This window comes from Macaca thibetana, chromosome 11 (genome assembly GCF_024542745.1).
Source record: "Macaca thibetana thibetana isolate TM-01 chromosome 11, ASM2454274v1, whole genome shotgun sequence".
NCBI classification, from domain to species: domain Eukaryota; kingdom Metazoa; phylum Chordata; class Mammalia; order Primates; family Cercopithecidae; genus Macaca; species Macaca thibetana.
In genome coordinates, this window is record NC_065588.1 from 31933190 (window position 1) to 31953404 (window position 20215).

General features: G+C 40.7%; 1 protein-coding gene across 5 annotated transcripts in view; it reads left to right on the forward strand.

The window, feature by feature from the left end:
• The window catches only part of RESF1 (retroelement silencing factor 1), a 33897-nt gene extending 14905 nt beyond the window's left edge, over nt 1–18992 (forward strand). For 3 of the 5 annotated variants that reach the window (XM_050750271.1, XM_050750272.1, XM_050750274.1), the window contains 3 exons: nt 7161–12240; nt 13525–13608; nt 18270–18992. In XM_050750271.1, coding sequence (XP_050606228.1) covers nt 7239–12240; nt 13525–13608; nt 18270–18427 — 5244 coding nt within the window. In that variant the 5' untranslated portion in view covers nt 7161–7238 and the 3' untranslated portion in view covers nt 18428–18992. Of the gene's footprint in view, nt 1–526; nt 3396–7160; nt 12241–13469; nt 13609–18269 lie in introns of those variants that run through there. The other 2 variants (XM_050750273.1, XR_007717929.1) reach the window with 2 other exon arrangements.
• The last annotated feature ends 1223 nt before the right edge of the window (nt 18993–20215 follow it).

Genomic DNA, 20215 nt, shown 5'->3' on the forward strand with positions numbered 1-20215 from the left:
ACAAGACTGCCCCTAACTTCGCCAGTCCCGGGTCCCGGGTTGTGACCTGTACTTTTGACCAAGCTGTTACAAAGAGGGGATTGTCAAGACTCCCTCTGTGGATTTGATTAATTTGCTAGAGCTCACAGAACTCAGGGAAACAGTTTACTTATTATAAAGGCTATTAGATGAAGAGCCAGGTGGAAGAGATGCATGGGGGAATGCATATGTGAGCGCTTCCATGCCCTGTCCACCCTATGGTCACCTCTATGTTACCAGACACTCCTAGGAGATTATAGAGGTCTCAGGAGATCTGTGTCAGGAACCTAGTTCAAAGACCACATATTAGTGCAAAAGATTGTATACCCCAGTCTATAAGAGTTTTAGCTGTCCTGTGTCTGGAATCCTGGGCAGAGACCAAGTATGTATTTCTTTTTTTTTTTTTTTTTTTTTTTTGAGACGGAGTCTCGCTCTGTTGCCCGGGCTGGAGTGCAGTGGCCGGATCTCAGCTCACTGCAAGCTCCGCCTCCCAGGTTTACGCCATTCTCCTGCCTCAGCCTCCCGAGTAGCTGGGACTACAGGCGCCCGCCACCTCGCCCGGCTAGTTTTTTGTATTTTTTAGTAGAGACGGGGTTTCACGGTGTTAGCCAGGATGGTCTCGATCTCCTGACCTCGTGATCCACCCGTCTCGGCCTCCCAAAGTGCTGGGATTACAGGCTTGAGCCACCGCACCCGGCCCCAAGTATGTATTTCTTATTGTGGGCTACTATGACAGAATGCCACAGACTGGGTGGTGTAAACAACAGAAATTTATTTCTCCCAGTTCTGGAGGCTGGAAGTCCAGGGTCAGTATGTTTGATTTCTGTTCTCCTGAAGCTTCTCTCTCAGTGGCTTGCAGGTGACTGTCTTCTTGCTGTGTCCTAACATAGTCCTTCCTCTGCAGGCCAATGTCGCTGGCGTCCCTCTTCCTATGGGGGATACTATTCGGATTAAAGCCCCACTCGAATGACCTCACTTAACCAATTACCTCCCTAAAGGCCCTATCTCCAAATACACTGGGACTTAGGGCTTTCATGTGTGAATTTTGGGGAGGGTACAATTCAGTTGATGAGACTCCCTCCTCCAAGTGGACGTAAAAGCCAGGGGACACTGAGCGGGGCAGGGGCAGTTATTAGGCATCATTAATTCTCCTTAGAAGTACTGCTTTTCTGCTGTCAGTGAACACTGTGACCCATTCTGCTTCCAACCTTGTAGACTAGTCAAACCAGTGAGGAACAAAGTCCTAACGTGTGAGAGTGGCAACATGAGTGTCAGTATATGGTGGCTGCCTTTTTTTTTTGTTTGTTTTAAGATAGACTTTCTTTGCTAGAGGAGTTTTAGGTTTAAAGAAAATTGAGGTCGGGCATGATGGTTCACGCGTGTAATCCCAGCCCTTTGGGAGGCCGAGGCAGGTGGATCATGAGGTCTGGAGGGAGTTTGAGACCATCCTGGCCAACATGGTGAAACCACATCTCTACCAAAAATGCAAAAAATGAGCTGGGCATGGTGGCACATGCCTATAGTCCCAGCTACTCAGGAGGCTGAGGCAAGAGAATCGCTTGAACCTGGGAGGTGCAGGTTGCACTGAGCCCAGATTGTGCCACTGCACTCCAGCCTGGGCGCCAGAGCGAGACTCCCGTCTAAGAAAAAAAGAAAAAGAAAATAGAGCTTATAGTACAGAGCATTCCCATATATGAGCTTTATAGGAACCTCCCATCTCCACAACTCTAAGGTTTCACTATTAGCAACTTGGATTAGTGATATTGATATGTTGTTATTAAAGTCCCTCACTAACTTTAGAGTTTTCTCTGTATCTTGTGGGTCTTACAGGTTTTGATAAATGCATAATACTATGCATCTACTATTATAAGAGTTTTAAAAAATAACTTTATGAAATCAAAACATACCTAAGAAAGGGTAAAAATGGTAAGTGTATAGCCCAGTGGGTTATGTAGGGAACATACTTGTGTGTAAGCACCACCCTGGTCAAAAGCTGTCTTCATGCTACTTACTACCAATTGCTCTTCCATCACACCTTATAAAAAGTACCACTACAGTCCCTAGATGATTGGTTTTGTCTGTGTTTCAATCTTTATATAAATGGAATCATGGTTTATTCTTTCGTCTCTGGCCTTTTTCACTCAGTAGTGTGTTTGTTAGATTAATTCATATTGTTGCATATAGCTGAGTTTATTAATTTTTGTTACTATAGTGTTTCATTAATATGAATACATTTCTGTTTTGTTTGTTTCCAGTTTTTGCTTACTGCACCTAATGCTGCTGGCAGTGTTATAATTATGCATTTCTGTTTGGTACATAACCTAGGAATGAAACTTCTAGGTCTCAGGGCTTGCGTTTATTAACCCTTGGTAGATGATGCCATACATCTTTCCAAAGTGTTGGTCAATTTAAGGGTCATTATATACTCCTATCACCATTGTATGAGAGTTCCATTTGTTCCACTTTCTTGCCAACATTTGGTATTGAGAGTTGAAAAAATTCTAGCCATTGTGAGTGTATAGTATTACCACCTTATGGTTTTCATTTACATTTCTGACATTAATAATGGATTTAGCACTTAACCAAAAATTTTGCCATTTAAATATAGTTGACCCTTGAATAACATAGGAATTAGGATAACTGACATTTGTGCAGTAAAAAAAAAATCCACATTTGACTCCACCAAAACTTAATCACTAACAGCCTGCTGTTTAGTGGAAGCCTTACCAATAACATAAATAGTTGATAAACGCACATTTTGTATGTTACATGTATTATATGCCGTAGTCTTAGAATAAGCTCGAGAAAAGGAAATTTTGTTAAGAAAATCATAAGGGGTCGGATGCGGTGGCTCACGCCTGTAATCCCAGCACTTTACAGCTCACGCCTGTAATCCCAAGGCGGGTGGATCACAAGGTCGGGAGTTCGAGACCAGCCTGGCCAACATGGTGAAACCCTGTCTTGACTAAAAATACAAAAATTAGCCTGCCATGGTGACGGGACCCTGTAATCCCAGCTACTCGGGAGGCTGAGGCAGGAGAATCGCTTGAAACTAGGAGGCAGAGGTTGCAGTGAGCCGAGATCATGTCACTGCACTCCAGCCTAGGCAGCAGAGCGAGACTCATCTCAAAAAAAAAAAAAAAAAAAAAAAAAATCATAAAGAAGAGGAGGATATATTTACTATTCATTAAGTGGAAATGGATCATCATAAAGGTCTTTATCCTCATCACATTTATCTTGACTAGGCAGAGGAGGAGGAAGAGAAGGGGTTGGTGTTGCTGTCTCCAGGGTGGCAGAGACAAAAGAAAATCCACATATAAGTGGACCCACGCACTTCAAAGCCACATTCAAGGATCAACTGTAGTGTCTATCACATGGTATTTAATTAAGCTTCATGCTTATTTTTTATTGAGTTGTCTGCATTTTTCTTTTTACGTAATTCCCTATACAGGCTGGATATGAGCTCTTTGGTATGTACTGTAAGTGTACTCTTCTAGAGAGTGACTTTACTTTTTCACTTCCTTAATGGTGTTTTTTGATAAACAGGGGTGATTAATTTTGATGCAGTCCATTTTATGGACCTTTTTTCTTATTGTTCATTGTGTCCTGTTTTACAAACCTTCCCCTATCCCGAGGGCATAAAGATATTCTCTTCTATTTTTGAGATGGAGTTTCGCTTTTGTTGCCCGGGCTTGAGTGCGGTGGTGCGACCTCAACTCACTGCGACCTTGGCTCACTGCAACCTCCGCCTCCCTGGTTCAAGCGATTGTCCTGCTTCAGCCTCATGAATAGCTGGGATTACAGGCATGTGCCACCATGCCCAGCTGATTTTTGCGTTTTTAGTAGAGACAGGGCTTCACCACGTTGGTCAGATTGGTCTCAAACTTCTGACCTCAGGTGATCTGCCTGCCTCAGCCTCCCAAAGTGCTGGGATTTACAGGCGTGAGCCACCATGCCCAGCCTGTTTCTGGAAACTTTAAAACGATAATCTACCTGGGATTGATTTGTTTGTGTATGTCTCTGGGTGTGTAATTGGATAAGGCTTATTTTCATTTGTGGCATATAGATAACCAATTGACCTAGCTTCATGTATTGAAAAGAACTTTTTCCTAACTTTGTCATAAAACAAGTGTCTGTATATATGAAAGTGTATATATGTCTTCACTATTCATGCTTGTTTTGCATTTCTGTGGAAAGTTTATAATCAAGCTTGTAAATTTACACCAAAAAATCCAGTGGGATTATTGGAATTGCATTGACTCTTTATTACTTTTTCTTTTTCTTTTTTTTTTTTTGAGACAAGATCTCATTCTGTTTCCCAGGCTGGAGTGCAAATGGTGCAATCTCAGCTCACTGCAACCTCCACCTCCTGGGCTCAAGTAATCCTCCCACCTCAGCCTCCCAAGTAGCGGGTACAACAGATGTGCACACCTGGCTAATTTTTTTTTTGTATTTTTGGTAGAGACAGGGTTTCACCATGTTGTTCAGGCTGGTCTTGAACTCCTGACCTCAAACAGTCACCCAGCTCTGCCTCCCAAAGTGCTGGGATTATAGGCAAGAGCCACTGCGCTTGACCTAAATTTTGAGATCATTGGCATCTTTAATGCTGCCTTCAAAAACTTGAACATGGCATATCTTTACACTCAGTTCTTTGTTGTTAGAGATGTGACACATCCTTCATTTTTGAAGTATTTGTTTTTTTATGGTATTTCTAAAAATTACTGCTGATAATATTCCTGCATATTGACCTTATTTTCAGGGATTGTAATAAACAGTAGAACAAAAAGAAAATCTCTACATAGTTTTGGATTTTCTATATAATATCTGATACTCAGTTTTGTGTTTTCCTCTCTGCTTCTTATACTTCCTAATATTTTTTTCTTTATAGCAGCTGGGATCTCCAGTAAAATGATTAATAGGAGTGATAGTGGCATCTTCTATGTTACTATTTAATTGTTTCACCTACTTCAAAAGAAATTTCTATCCTTTATAATTTTTTAATTATGTAGGGGATTTGATTTTTTTTTTAGATGGGCTCTCGCTGTGTCACCAGGCTGGAGTGCAGTGGCGCAATCTCGGCTCACTGCAGCCTCCCAGGTTCAAGCAATTCTCCTGCCGCAGCCTCCCGAGTAGCTGGGATTATAGGCGTGAGCCACCACACCCGGCCCCACAATGCTTCTGACACTAGATGTGTGGGAATTTTTTCCCAACTGACCAATTCTTTCCACATACCAACTGGATGGTTTGTGATTCGATTCAATTCTGACACTGTCTACCTGACATTACCATCAGAACCCACAAATTAAAGGGCTCAGTCCTACAAGACTGCCCCCACTTGAAGCCAGTCACAAGTCCAGGCTCGTACTTCTGACCAACTGGCTATAAAGCAAATAAGGCATGCTTTCTCTGAGGTCACTACCTTCCCAGCACTTCAGTGTGTTCTGTTCACCAACCCAGAAGCTCGGTTCATCAAATCTCAATGTTCAAGAGTTTTGTTTTGTTTTTTAAAAAAACAGTCTTACTCTGTCACCCAGGCTGGAGTGGAGTGGTGCTACCATGGCTTACTGCAGCCTCGACCCCCAGGCTCAGATGATCCTCCCATACTGCCTTCTGTTTTGAGTGGGTGGCTGGGACTATGGGCATGCACTACCATGACGGGCTTTTTTTTTTTTTTTTTTTTTTAATTTTAAATTTTCAGTAGAGACAGAGTTTCACTATGTTTCCCAGGCTGATCTTGAACTCCTGGGCTCAGGAGATCCTCCTGCCTCAACTTCACGGACTGCTGGGATTACAGGCATGAGCCACCACACCCAGTTGAGAGTTTTTATAGAGTGCAATCTCCAGCTCCCCCCACCAGCTTTATGGAGGTCAGTGGTTAGAACTAAAAGTTCCAACCCTCTAATACTTGGTATTCCTGGTGACTATCAGCTCTATCCTGATGGTATCTAGGGCCCCCCACTTTAAGCCACCTCAGTAGCATAGACTCAGGTGTGTGCAAACAGAGTTCATTATGAATAACAAGATATTTATGAATTAGTGTTTGCTTGTGCCAGAAATTTTCTTTTCCTTTTTTTTTTGAAACAGAATCTTCACTCTGTCACCCCGGCTAGAGTGCAGTGGTATGATCTCAGCTTACTGCATCCTCTACCACCCAGGTTCAAGTGATTCTTGTGCATCAGCCTCCTGAGTAGCTGGGATTACAGGTGTGCACCACCACACCCAGCTAATTTTTTGTATTTTTAATAAAGATGGGGTTTGGCATGTTAGCCAGACTGGTCTCAAACTGTTGACCTTAGGCAATCCACCTGCCTCTGCCTCCCAAAGTGCTAGGATTACAGGCATGAACCACAGCACCCGTCCTTATGCCAGAAATTGACTGAGTTCATTAAAGTAACCTTGAATAGCCCTGAGGAGTTTAGACTTTGCGAATGAACAGTAAGAATATTTTTTAGCCATATGTTTGAATTTTTTAAAAAATTCTCATTCTTATTGTCATCTTAGCTTTTTAAAAAAATACAGTTAGCATGGATTACTTAGAAGAGAGTCTTAAAAATAAGTAAAAACAGGCCAGGCGTGGCGGCTCATGCCTGTAATCCCAGCACTTTGGGAGGCTGAGGCGGGCGGATCACGAGGTCAGGAGATCGAGACCATCCTGGCTAACAACATGGTGAAACCCCGTCTCTACTAAAAATACAAAAAATTAGCCAGGCGTGGCGGTGTGCACCTGTTGTCCCAGCTGCTGGGGAGGCTGAGGCAGGAGAATGACGTGAACCCGGGAGGCGGAGCTTGCAGTGAGCCAAGATTGCGCCACTGCACTCCAGCCTGGGCGACAGTGAGACTCCATCTCAAAAAAAAAGAAATAAAAATTAAAAAAAAAAAAATTAAAAACAGAAGGTGATTGGCATTTAAATGTAACAGAAAGCTAGCTGTTATTTTGTGGAATGAATTTCTGTTAAACACTTTAGAAATTTCATTGACACTTGCCTTATTTATTGTTGTATCTATTGCTCTACCACTTCCCAAATTAAAGATGAGGCTGCTCTGAAGATTCAGTAATTAGGATGGACAGTCAGTTACTAATTTTCTTAGATATTCTATCTAGGCAAAACAGCATTTTAATAAAATATCTTTATTTCTTACAGATTCCTGACATACAAACAACTGACTTGTAACTGACTTACAACTGACTTGTAATACACTGCTACTATATCAAACCGACAATGAATTGGAATGAAAAACCAAAGAGTGCTACATTACCACCACTGTATCCTAAAAGCCAGCCACCTTTTTTGCATCAGTCTTTGATAAACCAAATTACCGCAACACCTCAAAGTTCTTTCAGCTATCCTGGAAGTAATCAAGAAGCATGCATGTATCCCAGTAATTCAAATCCAATTTCACAGCCACTGCTGAATATCCAAAATTATCCTCAACAAATCTCTGTTTCTGATATGCATAATGGGACAGTTGTGGCCTCACACACTTCAGTAGAAAGAATAACATATGCAAATGTTAACGGACCCAAACAACTAACTCACAATTTGCAGATGTCGTCAGGAGTTACACAAAATGTATGGTTGAATTCACCAATGAGGAATCCTGTGCATTCTCATATAGGGGCAACTGTATCTCATCAAACTGATTTTGGAACTAATGCACCCAATATGCCTGCACTACAGAGTCAACTGGTAACATCAGATACCTATTCTATGCAAATGCAAATGATCCCTTCTAATCCTACACGACTTCCTGCAGTTTACCAAGGAAATCAGGGACTAAACCAGTCTTTTTCAGAGCAACAGGTTGATTGGACACAACAGTGTATATCTAAGGGACTGACTTATCCAGATTACAGACCACCTCCAAAGCTGTACCGTTACTCACCACAAAGCTTTTTACAAGATTCTACCATTCAAAAACAAAACTTTATGCCACGTACATCATTACAAGTTAAAAACAGTCAGCTTCCAAATTCTGTACTAACTTTACCATCAAAGCAGACTGCAGCTGTACCATCACAGCAGTATGCCACGCAAACTGACAAAAGACCTCCTCCTCCTCCTTACAACTGTAGGTACATAAGCCAGCCTTTGCAAAGTACTCAGCATGTTACTAAACACTTGTCTATGGAAGTTCCTCAGAGTCGAGAAATGCTCTCATCTGAAATAAGGACCAGCTTTCAACAGCAGTGGCAAAACCCTAATGAAAATGTCAGCACAATTGGAAATTTCACTAACTTGAAAGTAAATACCAGCAGCAAACAACCTGTTAATGATCCCATTAGATCTTCTGTGGATGGTATTCAGACTCTTGCTCAAACTAATGAAGAGAAAATAACGGATTCTTGTAATCCAACTTCAAATCAAGTACTGGACACAAATGTCACAAAAGAAAAGCTAGTAAGGGATATTAAAACATTAGTAGAAATAAAACAGAAGTTTTCAGAACTTGCAAGGAAAATTAAAATCAATAAAGATCTTTTGATGGCAGCAGGTTGTATTAAAATGACTAATACTTCTTACAGTAAACCAGCTCAGAATTCTCAGTTGTCTCTAAAACAAACTACCAAAATCCAGTCTGGACCCCAGGTAACTCCAGTAATACCAGAGAATGCAGAGAGACAACCACCAACAGTAGTGGAATCTACAGAAACAAATAAGACTCAATGTATGATGAATTCTGACATTCAGGAAGTCAATTGCAGAAGGTTTAACCAAGTTGATTCTGTTTTACCAAATCCTGTCTATACTGAAAAGCGGCCAATGCCAGACCCGTCTCATGATGTGAAAGTTCTCACTTCGAAGACATCAACTGTTGAGATGACCCAGGCAGTATTGAATACTCGGCTTTCATCAGAAAATGTTACCAAAGTTGAGCAGAATTCACCAGCAGTTTGTGAAACAATTTCTGTTCCTAAGTCCGTATCCACTGAGGAATATAAATCAAAAATTCAAAATGAAAATATGCTACTTCTCGCTTTGCTTTCACAGGCACATAAGACTCAGAAGACAGTATTAAAAGATGCTAATCAAACTATTCAGGATTCTAAACTAGACAGTTGTGAAATGAATCCAAATACCCAAATGACTGGTAACCAACTGAATTTGAAGACCATGGAAACTCCAAGTACTTCTAATGTAAGTGGCAAGGTTTTGGACAACTCTTTTTGCAGTGGACAAGACTCCTCAACGAAAGGAATGCCTGCTAAAAGTGACAGCTGTTCCATGGAAGTGCTAGCAACCTGTCTTTCCCTGTGGAAAAAGCAACCTTCAGAAACTACAAAAGAAAAGCAGTGTGATAAACTCAGAACAAACACAACAGTAGTTGGAATTTCAAAACCTGCTAACATCCACATTAAGAGTCCTTGTTCGGTTGTGGGAAATTCAAATTCTCAGAATAAAATAAGTAATCCCTCACAGCAGACAGCTTTATCGATGGTAGTGCACAATTATGAGTCTTCAGGTATAAATATAACAAAGGGAACAGAACTTCAGATTGCTGTAGTGTCACCGTTAGTTCTGTCAGAGGTCAAAACATTGTCTGTCAAAGGAATAACACCTGCAGCATTACCTGAAACAGTGTATCCCGTTATTAAAGAAGGTAGTGTCTGTAGTCTACAAAATCAATTGGCAGAAAACGCAAAGGCAGCTGCTGCTTTGAAAGTCGACGTTAGCGGACCAGTAGCAAGTACAGCAACATCAACCAAGATTTTTCCACTAACTCAGAAGGAAAAGCAGAATGAGTCAACAAATGGTAATTCAGAAGTTACACCTAATGTCAATCAAGGGAAGCATAACAAATTAGAGTCAGCTATGCATTCTCCTATGAACGATCAGCAGACCTCACAGGAATCAAGGAATAGTACTGTTGTGAGTAGTGATATATTACAGATTGACAATATTTGTTCTCTGGTTGAAGGTGATACCTCTTACAATTCCCAAATAGCAAAGATATTCAGCTCTCTTCCTTTGAAAATGGTTGAGCCACAGAAACCTTCTGTACCCAATCAGCAAGGGAATGGCAGCAGAGAACCAGAAAAACAATTAGATAATACAGCTGAAAATAAAGACTTTGGTTTTCAAAAAGATAAACCTGTACAGTGCACAGATGTTTCACATAAAATATGTGATCAGTCAAAGTTAGAGCCACCCATAGAGTCATCTTGTAACGATCTTGAAACAAACAGAGGAATTCTAGAGAAAAGTAGTGTGGAGCATGCCACTGAAAAAAGCACAGCTAATGATACATGCTCGTTGGCTGCTATTCAGGAGGATATTTACCCTCAGGAAATAGATGCATCCAGCAATTATACTCCCCAAGATCCTGCAAGAAATGAAATTCACAATGATAAGGCACCTGTCTTATACCTACACGACCAGCTGTCGGAACTTTTAAAAGAGTTTCCTTATGGCATTGAGGCTGTGAATACACGTGAAAGTTCTGTGGGCCAGCAAACTGCATACCAGACCTCAGAAGATCAAACTGCTGATAAAACCAGTTCTGACTCCAAAGACCCAGCAGATCAAATACAAATTACAGTATTAAGCTCAGAGCAAATGAAAGAAATATTTCCTGAACAGGATGATCAACCCTATGTAGTAGACGACTTGACAGAACCTCAGAAAGATGAGCCCATCACAGAAGTAGTTACCCAGGCACCTGCAGGAGGAGAAAGTCGTGATTCTGTGGTACTGGACTCAGAGAAAGACGATATCCACTGTTGTGCATTGGGATGGCTCTCCATGGTTTACGAAGGAGTACCCCAGTGTCAGTGTAATTCCATCAAGAACTCAACTTCAGAGGAAGAGAAACAAAAAGAGCAGTGTTCTTTGGAGACCAACAGTTGTAAACAAGGAGAGAGAACCTCTGATAGAGATGTCACTGTTGTTCAATTTAAGAGCCTTGTAAATAATCCAGAGACTCCTCCAACTTCTCCAGATGGGAAAAGTCATTTTCCTGAACTACAAGACAACAATAGAAAAGAGACATCCAAAACAAAACATAAAAGCTTGCCAAGGACGGAGCAAGAATTAACTGCTGGTGAGTTTTCATCTAAATGTGATAAACTAGATCCCTTGCAAAATCACAAAAAAAAACCACTGAGGTTTCACGAGGTAACCTTTCACTCTAGTAATAAAATGACAGCATCTTATGAACAAGCTTCTCAAGAAACCCGACAGAAGAAACATATAACACAGAACTCACGTCCATTAAAAGCAAAAACAACTTTTTTGCCAAATAAAGATCTATATAAGAAGCATAGTTCTTTGGGACAGTCATCATCACCAGAAAAGGTAAAATTGAAATTCAAATCAGTTAGCTTCAGACAAAAACGGAAGTTAGACCAAGGGAATGTATTAGATACGGAAGTAAAGAAGAAGAAACATGATAAACAAGAACAGAAAGGAAGTGTGGGAGCTACATTCAAATTAGGTGACTCTTTGTCAAACCCAAACGAAAGAGCCATTGTTAAAGAAAAGATAGTATCAAATACTAAGTCTGTAGACACGAAAGCGAGTTCATCTAAATTTAGTAGAATTCTAACTCCTAAGGAGTATTTACAAAGGCAGAAGCATAAAGAAGCTATGAGTAATAAAGCATCGAAGAAAATCTGTTTGAAAAATATACCATGTGATTCTGAACATATGAGACCAAGTAAACTTGCTGTGCAGGTCGGAAGTTGTGGGAAATCAAATGAGAAACACAGCAGCGGTGTACAGACCTCTAAAGAATCATTAAATGGCTTGACAAGCCATGGTAAAAACCTCACAATCCACCATTCTCAGGAGTCTAAAACATACAACATTCTAAGAAATGTTAAAGAAAAAGTTAGTGGGAAGCAGCCTGACAAAATATGGATTGATAAGACTAAATTAGACAAGAAATTAACCAATATAAGCAATGAAGCTCAATTTAGCCAAATGCCTCCCCAAGTAAAAGATCAAAATAAATTATATCTGAATAGAGTTGCGTTTAAATGCACGGAACGTGAGAGCATTTGTCTCACCAAATTAGAAAGTTCACCCAGGAAGCTTCATAAAGATAAAGAGAAGAGACAGGAAAATAAACATAAGACCTCTTTACCTGTGAGAGGTGACACAGAAAAATCAAACATGCTGGAGTTTAAATTATGTCCAGATATCTTACTAAAGAATACAAACTCTGTGGAGGAACGGAAGGATGTAAAGCCTCATCCCAGGAAGGAGCAAGCCACTGTGCAAGGTCCAGTATGATTTTCTTGGTGGTGTCTACAACATTGTAAAGAGTTGTAGGTCAATATTTGGGCTAGCACCTCTCATGCTGTCTGGGCTGCTGGGAAAGACTTCAATGTGTTATGCCGCTACCTAGTATTTGTTTAGCCTGGTAAACCGGTGTTTCATTGGGCCATATTTGTTTTATGTTTATTGCCACCTTACTGTAAATTGTAGAAAATTGGTAGTCATGACAAGCTATATGAAACTTGCCAGATAGAAATATTTCAGTTAGTGCCAAGAAGGCTGTACTGTGAAAAACATTCCACATTCCTTGTGGGCATGTCAGAAAAGTGTCAAGTAGCTGATAACGTTAAGAGTCTTGGTTTTGTAAATTCTCCTTTGGACTTGTAATTTGAAAGCCCTGTGAACTTGAAATTTTCTTCTGAATGTTAGAGGATAAATAATGATTAATACTGAAGTCTTGTTCATTTGGAAATGGGTCAACTAATTGTCCTCTTTGAAACAGTTGATGACTGCGTTATCACTATAGTTAAAATGGTAACATCTAGCATACTCATAAGATAGAAGAACCATGAAAGCAGTATTGTCCAGTGTTCGAATTTTTTAAAAATCTGTAAAGCCAAGCTGGCAGTTATGAATATTAGGTAGCTTAATGGTAGACTTCTCAACGTAGTGCAGGAAGGAAGGAGAAAATTGATAACTAGTTATTTGTGGTACTAAGGGAACATTTAGAAGTAGTGGATATTATATATAAAGCATTGTGCTGAGAAACTCAGATTGGGAAATTGAAGGATTTGAATGAAAACTGGAGCCTTTGCTCTGCTTTTCTGACTATATTTTTGGGGTTCATAAAACAATAGCATAAACAGGATACATTTTCCTGGAAAAGGAGATAGGGATATATTCATTTGTAAAAAATTGGTGATTTCAGTAGGTCCTTTCATTTGGATCCTTAGAACTTGAGTTGTGGATATAATCAGAACATTGGAAGTGGGTGGGGGCAGTGTAACTTTCTATCTCGTGTCCTTTAATATCTTGAGATGTATTAACCTGTTCAGCCCATGTGAGGGGAACATAATTACATAGTAAAGACAAACTCATTTTTAATTTTGAGATAAGCATTTCAAATAGGAGAAATCATTTTTCCAGTCCTTTATTTAGGGTTGTGTTATATATGGTTGTATCTAGTGCCTTCCAAAATCTATTTTCAGCTTACATGATTTTCCTTTGTTTTAGTATTAAAGGAGATGATTAGCAATATCTAGAGTTCTGAAAATGAATATTTAAATAGTTTCAGGAATAAAAAGTACAAAAGAAGACTGGTTAAAATGTGTTGCTACAAAGAAAAGGACACAGAAAGACAGCCAAGAGAAAGGTAAAGTCATCTTTTTAAATCTTGATTCTACTTATCTCCCTATGTGATATATGGAAGTTGGATTATAGTTATGATACGATTGTAAAGTATGATTTTATCCATTTTTTTTTGTTCAGTCATTCAGTGTTTGTGTTTGAGTGGTAGGAGGACACTTTTTTGTGTTGTCATGCTGTGGAATGAAAAGCTGAGATTTATTTTCTTTTAACAGGAAAATAATTCTTACTACAATGAGTTAGCTAAGAGGTTTGCATATTTTACCTGTTAACAGGACCAAACAGCAAATACTTTAGGTTTTCTGGGTCATAAGGTGTCTGCCCTGACTGTTGTTTCAAGGAAATAACTGCAGATAATATGTAGATGAGTTTCAGCTGTGTTCTGATTAACTATTTATTTATTTATTTATTTTTTATTTTGAGACAGAGTCTCCCTCTGTCACCCAGGCTGGAGTGCAGTGGCGTGATCTTGGTTCACTGCACCCAGATTCAAGCGATTCTCATCCCTCAGCTTCCCAAGTAGCTGGGACTGCAGGTGCATACCACCATGCCCAGCTAATTTTTGTATTTTTAATAGAGGTGGGGTTTCACCACGTTGGCCAGGCTGGTCTCAGCCTGACATCAGGTAGTCCACCTGCCTCGGCCTCCCAAAGTGCTGGGATTACAAACATGAGCCACCGTGCCTGGCCTCTAATTAAACTTTATCTACCAAAATAGGCAGCAGGCTTGACTTAGTTTGCCAGACCCTGGATTCAATTATTTACATGTTAATTTGATTTATCGTCAATACAATTTAGACAAGGGTATTTCCATTTTATAGATGAGAGGTTACATCATCTGACTTAAGTTTCATTTCTAGTTACTGAATAGGGACTTGAATCTGGTCCCCTCTCTTCAAAGTCCATTAATTGTGGGTGAGGTATAGTCAGCCCTCCACATCTGCATGTTCTATATCTGTGGATTCAAACAATTGTGGATCAAAAATATTTGGGAAAAAAAATTAATACAACCATAAAAATAGATACTTAAAAAGCAATACAGTATAACAACTGTAGAGACTGCGTTTCTTTTACAGTGTTGGCCAGGCTGGTCTCAAACTCCTGAACTCAGTAATCCACCCACCTCGGCCTCCCAAAATGCTGGGATTACAGGCATGAGCCTCTGCGTCCAGCCGAGTATATGATTTAATTAGTACCCGCTCAAGAGTTTTGTCTTAGTTTTGGTTCATTACACAGGCAAAGAGGGGGCCAGGCGTGGTGGCTCACGCCTGTAATCCCAGCACTTTTGGGAGGCCGAGGCAGGCGAATCATGAGGTTAGGAGATCGAGACCATCCTGGCTAACACAGTAAAACCCCATCTCTACAAAAAATACAAAAATCCAGCCGAGCATGGTGGCAGGTGCCTGCAGTCCCAGTTATTTGGGAGGCTGAGGCAAGAGAATGGCGTGAACCCAGCAGGCGGAGCTTGCAGTGAGCCGAAATGTCGCCACTGCACTCCAGCCTGGGCGACAGAGCGAGATTCCGTCTCAAAAACAATAGGCAAAGAGAGGTTCAGAGCCTCAGAAATGGAGAGCAGCAGAATCTCACCAAGAGAAACAATAAGCAGCAGCACATTTTATAAAAGGAATTGCCAAAGGTTGTGAAGAGAGCTTCAAACAGATACACAGAAGCAGGCATGTAAAAGTTGAGTAGAGGCTGGGCAAGGTGGCTCATGCCTGTAATCCCAGCACTTTGGGAGGCTGAGGCAGGCAGATCGCATGAGGTCGGGAGTTCGGACACGCCTGTAATCCCAGCTATTCAGGAGGCTGAGACGGGAGAATCACTTGAACTCGGGAGGCAGAGGTTCCAGTGAGCTAAGATCGCGCCACTGCACTCCATCCTGGGCGACAGAGCGAAACTCCGTCTCAAAAAAAAAAGTCAGTTAGCATTGAAACATGCATATGGGAAAAAACTTGCATCAACGAAGAAATGCACTCTTAATCAGGACAGGACAAATAACTAAAGAGGAGGGAATGAAGAGCAGTGAGAGGCCTGAGAGTGGGAAACAATGCCCCTCTCGGGTTGGAAGACAGAAAGCCAAAAATGAGAAAGATACAAATGGGCACGAAGATTGGAGTAAGAAAAAGCTTGGAAACAGGAGAGGCATGATTATTATCTCAAAGAGAAAGCGAGAGGCATGTTTGGAATCTGAAGCTGAAAACACTCAAAAGGCAGATACACAGATTGACCAGAGACGCTCAGAGATAAGCATGAGTTGAATGACATGTGCAGACAGCACAGCAGGATGAGCAATGCATGGTGAATGTGAGGCTGAAATACTCAAAATCATGATGAAAAGAAAATACAAGCCAGGTCACGAGTACACTAAGGCAAAGCTGGGTGAGACAATCCAGGAGACAAGTCATATAGCTCTGTCATAGCATGACAAGACACAAATAGGTGAGACCTAAGGGAGAAGAAAAAAATCTCAGGTGCTGCTACATGGGCATTTTTATTTACTTATTTATTTTTTATTTTTTAGATAGAGTCTCGCTGTGTTGCCTAGGCTGGAGTGCAGTGGTGCAATCTCAGCTCACTGCAACCTCCGGTTCCTGGGTTCAGGTGATTCTCCTGCCTCGGCCTCAGCCTCCTGAGTAGCGTGAACCAGCACACCTGGCTGATTTTTGTATTTTTAGTAGAGACAGAGTTTCACCATGTTGTCCGGGCTGATCTTGAACTCCAACTTCAGGTGATCCACTGGCCTCGGCCTGCCGAAGGGCTGGGATTACAGGCATAAGCCACTGTGCCTGGCTGCATGGGCATTTTTAAAATGCGTATTAGGGATGAAGGAAGCTGGTTCTGGAGAAGGGATTTCTGGGAAATAGTGAATTATACACCTTAGACGAAGAGGCTGGAGAACAGTGAACCAACTATGAACTGAGAGAAAAATGCCACGAACTCCCAAACTGCTATAAAGAAACATACATCTGACCTGGTGCGGGGCCCATGAGGGTCATCCCAGCACTTGGGAGGCCAAGGCCAGAGGATGACTTGAGCCCACGAGTTTGAGACCAGCTTGGGCAACATCAGGAGTCCCCGTCTCTCCAAATAACTTTTTAAAAAATTAGCCTGGCATAGTGGTGTGCACCTGTGGTCCCATCTGCTTGGCAGACTGAAGAAGGAGGATCACCGGAGTCCAGGAGTTGAAACTGCAATAAGCTCTGATGCAGCACTGCACTACAGCCTGGGCAACAGAGGCAAGACACTGTCTCAAAAAAAAAAAAACCCCACAGGAGAAACAGATGTCTAAATTCGGTAGCAAAGGTTGCAGCAGACTTGAAGTCCTAAGTTAGAGTAAAGAGATAAAGAGGAAATGACAAGAATTTCTTGGAAAGCAACTTAGAGACCCATCTTGGGCCTCTAATGTTACTAGTGTTACTAATTCTGAAAGAAAGCAAACAAGAAAGTGGAAGACTTTGCAGCAGATCTAAAGAACTAACAGGACAGAATACTCCACTCACACAGATAGAAAAAGACAAAACAGGACCCCATTATTCAGAAGGAAAAAGCTGCAGCAGGAATGAAATGTACAGATAGTCCCTGACTTGCAGTGATTTGACTTAGGATTTCTTGACTATGATGGTATGAAAGTGATACACATTCAGGAGAAAGTGTATTTCGCATACCCATACAGCAATTCTGGTTTTCATTTTCGCTATTCATTATTAATTTTCATTTCACTATAGTATTAAATCACGGGACATTGAACTTTTTTTTTTTTTTTTTTTTTTTTCAGAATGGGCTTTGTGTTAGATTTTGCCCAACTGTAGGCTGACATAAGTGTTCTGAGCGTGTTTATGGTAGGCTAGGCTATGATATTCAGTAGATTACATGTATTAAATATATTTTCAGCTTTTTTTGTTTTGTTTTGTTTTGTTTGTTTTTTGAGACAGTCTCGCTGTGTCGCCCAGGCTGGAGTGCAGTGTTGCGATATCGGCTCACTGCAACCTCTGCCCAGCTAATTTTTGTATTTTTAGAAAAAAAGGGTTTTGCCATATTGGCCAGGCTAGTCTCGAACTGGCTTCATGTGATCTGCCTTCCTTGGCCTTCCAGAGTGCTGGGATTAGAGGCATGAAGCACCACACCCAGCCTCAACATATTTTCAATAGGTGACGGGTCATTATGAAAAAAGGACACTAAAGCTAATGTAACATTGAAATGATCTAAAGAAACAGGAAACTATAGACATGTTTTAGAATATCTAATGCATGGTGAGACCAAAATATGAAACCTATCCTTTTCATGTACTGTTTGGGACCGACTCGTATTTGTACTCTTCGTATTGCTAGTTTAGATAGCCATTTAAAAAGTCACATTCATATTAATGATTCATATTAATGATATGTAATGATACATTTTATTGAGCCAAGAGTAAGGTAGAACAGAACAGCCCAGGGCAATGAAGATGGGGCAAGGAGGTAGGAGTAGAAAACAGCCCTCAAAAGAAAGGCAAGATATCATTTATATGTAACTTACAATTCTGTAGGTGAAGAGCTGTGGTACTTTTGCTTAACTCCTTGCCTTAATTTTTTATCCCACCAATATATATTTTCCTTCTGAATTTTGATTATATATTGATCACAGCTAACATTAAGAGAAATAAAGTAAGTAAAATTTTTATTTCCCTTAGATAATGTTAATTCAAGACTCGCAAAGAGAAGCTTCAGTGCAGATGGATTTGAGATGCTACAAAACCCAGTAAGAGATTCAAAAGAAATGTTTCAAACCTACAGACAGATGTACCTGGAGAAGAGAAGCAGAAGCCTTGGTAGCAGTCCTGTGAAATAATTATAAGATGTGGTTTTGTAATTGTCACTGAGAAATTTCCTTTTCTGTTCAAAATATTTTGCTAATGAGAAATGCCATGATAAAGATTTCTCAGAGTTTGGTTCCCATTTTCTTTGTATTTCATTGAAAGTGCTTAATTGAAAAGGCTTGAGAACTTTGGGTAGCCATGTGTAAGAAATGGATGGTATTCACCGAGGAAACCATAAGGTATTTGAATTTCTATTTTATTGAGCCAGGTTTACCATTATTTTAAAAGGAGTGCTTATACAAATCAATTTGAAATTCTATCCATCCTGAGGGAGGACTATTCCTCAGTTAAGGACTTGTTTATTTAAATGGGACTGTAAATATGTTTTGGTTTTTAAGCTATATTAGCAAAACTTATTTTTCAAAAATACCCACTGTGATGTGAATGTCAAAATATATTCTTAAGTGTTTTATAACTAATTGTAAACTGTTTTTCGGAAGTCTTATTTTATACTTGTGAAACTGAACACAATTTTGGGACAACGTTTAAACATTACTTTTCATACTTGAAATAAACATTTATTTTTTAAAAAACTAATTTGAAACCCTCACAGCTCAGTTTCTTTTTAGTTTCCTACCTTTAAAAGGACGCATTTTGGAAAGTGCTTTCAAAAGCTGAAATGCGAGGTGGCTCACGCCTGTAATCCCAGCACTTTAGGAGGCCGAGGCAGGCGGATCACGAGGTCAGGAGATCCAGACCATCCTGGCTAACACAGTGAAACCCCGTCTCTACTGAAAATACAAAAAATTAGTCGGGCGTGGTGGCAGGCGCCTGTAGTCCCCGCTACTCAGGAGGCTGAGGCAGAAGAATGGCATGAACCTGGGAGGCAGAACTTGCAGTGAGCCGAAATTGCACCACCACACTCCAGCCTGGGCGACAGAATGAGACTCCGTCTCAAAAAAAAAAAAAAAAAAAAAAGCTTAAATGCCACAGCAGCTGTGACAGTATGTATTTTTAGATTGCATTCACATGAGAACACAAAAAATTTACTAGGTTCAGGAAATTTCAAGAAAGTGTGGAAGGCAAGATATAACTAACTGTTTCTAGTTTTACTTTATCTACTAGAAAAGGGTCGGAGTTTTTTCTTTTGAGACTGTCTCACTCTGTTGTCAAGGCTGGAGTACTGTGGTGTGATCACGGTTTACTGCAATCACTGCTCCTGGGTTTAAACAATCTTCCCACCTCTGCCTCCTGAGTAGCTGGGACTACAGTGTGCTAACATACCTGGCTAATTTTTTTAAAAAAATTATTTAATTTGCTAATTTTTGTATTCTTCCAGTTTTAGTGTGTATGCTGCCAAAGTGAGCACATAATTTTGTTTTTGGTTTTGTTGTTGTTGTTGTTTGTTAATCTTTGGGATTTTTTTATGGTTTTTTGTTTCTTTGTTTTTTGAGATCGAGTCTCGCCCTATTGCCCAGGTTGGAGTGCAATGGCGTGATCTTGGCTAACTGCACCCTCCGCCTCCCAGGTTCAAGTGATTCTCATGCCTCAGCCTCCAGAGTAGCTGGGATTACAGGTGCCTGCCACCATGCCCAGCTAATTTTTGTATTTTTAGTAGAGATGGGGTTTCACCAGGTTGGCCAGGCTGGTCTCAAACTCCTGACCTCAGGTGATCCGCCCGCCTCAGCCTCCCAAGTGCTGGGATTACAGGCCTGAGCCAGCACTCCCTGCCTGTTTGTTTTTTTGAGACGGAGTCTCGCTCTGTTGCCCAGGCTGGAGTGCAGTGACGCCATCTTGGCTCATTGCAACCTCCAGGGATT